General features: G+C 42.2%; 1 protein-coding gene across 1 annotated transcript in view; it reads right to left on the bottom strand.

The window, feature by feature from the left end:
* The window catches only part of IRAK2 (interleukin 1 receptor associated kinase 2), a 119,556-nt gene that overhangs the window by 26,102 nt on the left and 92,107 nt on the right, over positions 1-1,347 (bottom strand). The window contains exon 9 of the mRNA XM_007945858.1: positions 5-172. Coding sequence (XP_007944049.1) covers positions 5-172 — 168 coding nt within the window. The remainder of the gene's footprint in view (positions 1-4; positions 173-1,347) is intronic.

Below are 1,347 nucleotides of genomic sequence, written 5' to 3' on the forward strand. Positions count from 1 at the left end.
TCGCTTTGTCAGCTGCCCCACCCTGATGAAATCTTCTGGCAGATATGCAGCTGAAGCCTGGAAAAGGTGAGTTTTCATCATGGTATATTTTGACCTTTTCTTGACAGGACACAGGTGAGCCATTGGATGTGCCAGCTTGGGAGTGAAGTTTTGGTCTAGCAAAACGTTGGAGCTGTGGAAATTAAAGCAAAGAGAACCCTCTCATTTTGAGCCGGACAAGAGGAGGTTGCCATGAAGTTCCTTTTGGAAAACAGCTCAGTAGTTAGTGAGCAATGTCAGCCCCTGCAAGTTTGAGCCACTGAAGACCCTCAACATGGAGCTTCTAGCCAGTCCTGACAAGGGCAGGTAGGGCATGAAGCTCACCCCATCCAGCAAATGAGGATAAGACTAAGAACCAATCTTGCTGCCCCAAAAAGGGCATTCAGTGTGGCCAAAGAGGTCATTCTCTTTGACCCCCACAGCTGTCAACCCTGATCCACCTCAGCCTGCCAATCTCATTGGTTGTGTTGGGTGGGTCCCTTCCAAAGCTTCTGCAAACCCCAGCCCTGACCCAGCTGACTCAACTCTAAATGACTTTAATCCTTTGTGATTAAACCTGCCAGATCAGGAGGAGTAAAAAGAACAAGGAAAAAATGCTTTAACCCAGTCACCTGAGCCCCAGGAGTTAAATCTCAGAAAGTACATACTTCAAAAAGGAAAAACAGCTATATGTATAAAAATATTCAGTGTAGCACTAACCACAAATAGGTTTTTTTCTTTTTCTTAAAAAAAAAAGTAGACACCAATATTAATATTTACTATTACCCAAAATAAAGAAAAAACTCATTGTCAGTCACTCAGTTTTACTCAGGGTATGCCCATGTGTTACAGAGTAGAACTGAGCACCATAAAGTTGTTTTGGCTATAATCTTTTTTTTAAATTTGCTTTACTTTTGGTGCAAGTTTACACAGCAAATTAGGTTCCCTTTAGGAAGACAGGGCAATCTACTTCCGTAAAGATTTACTAACTGGGAAACCCAAAGGGGGTCGCTATGAGTTGGGATTGACTTGATGGCAATGAGTTTTTTTTTAAATACATATTGCTCAGTGTTATTAGTTACATTTTTCACAATGTGTCAGCACTCTCATCATTTCCATTCTGGTTGCTCTGTTTCCATTAATCTAGCTTCCCTGCCCTTTCCCCCTCTTGCCTTCTCATTTTCGTTTTAGGGTAAGGATATATGATCCCATATAGATGATTATTTAAAAGGAACACTGAACCACTGAGACTATGGCCCCTAGTTGCCCTTCAGGTCTGGAATTGAACCCACAACTGTGGTTTCCAGCCAAACAAAGTACAGGCATGTG

Source organism: Orycteropus afer, unplaced genomic scaffold (genome assembly GCF_000298275.1).
Source record: "Orycteropus afer afer isolate SDZICR_OR568_19922 unplaced genomic scaffold, OryAfe1.0 scaffold00144, whole genome shotgun sequence".
In the NCBI taxonomy this organism is placed as follows: Eukaryota; Metazoa; Chordata; class Mammalia; order Tubulidentata; family Orycteropodidae; genus Orycteropus; species Orycteropus afer.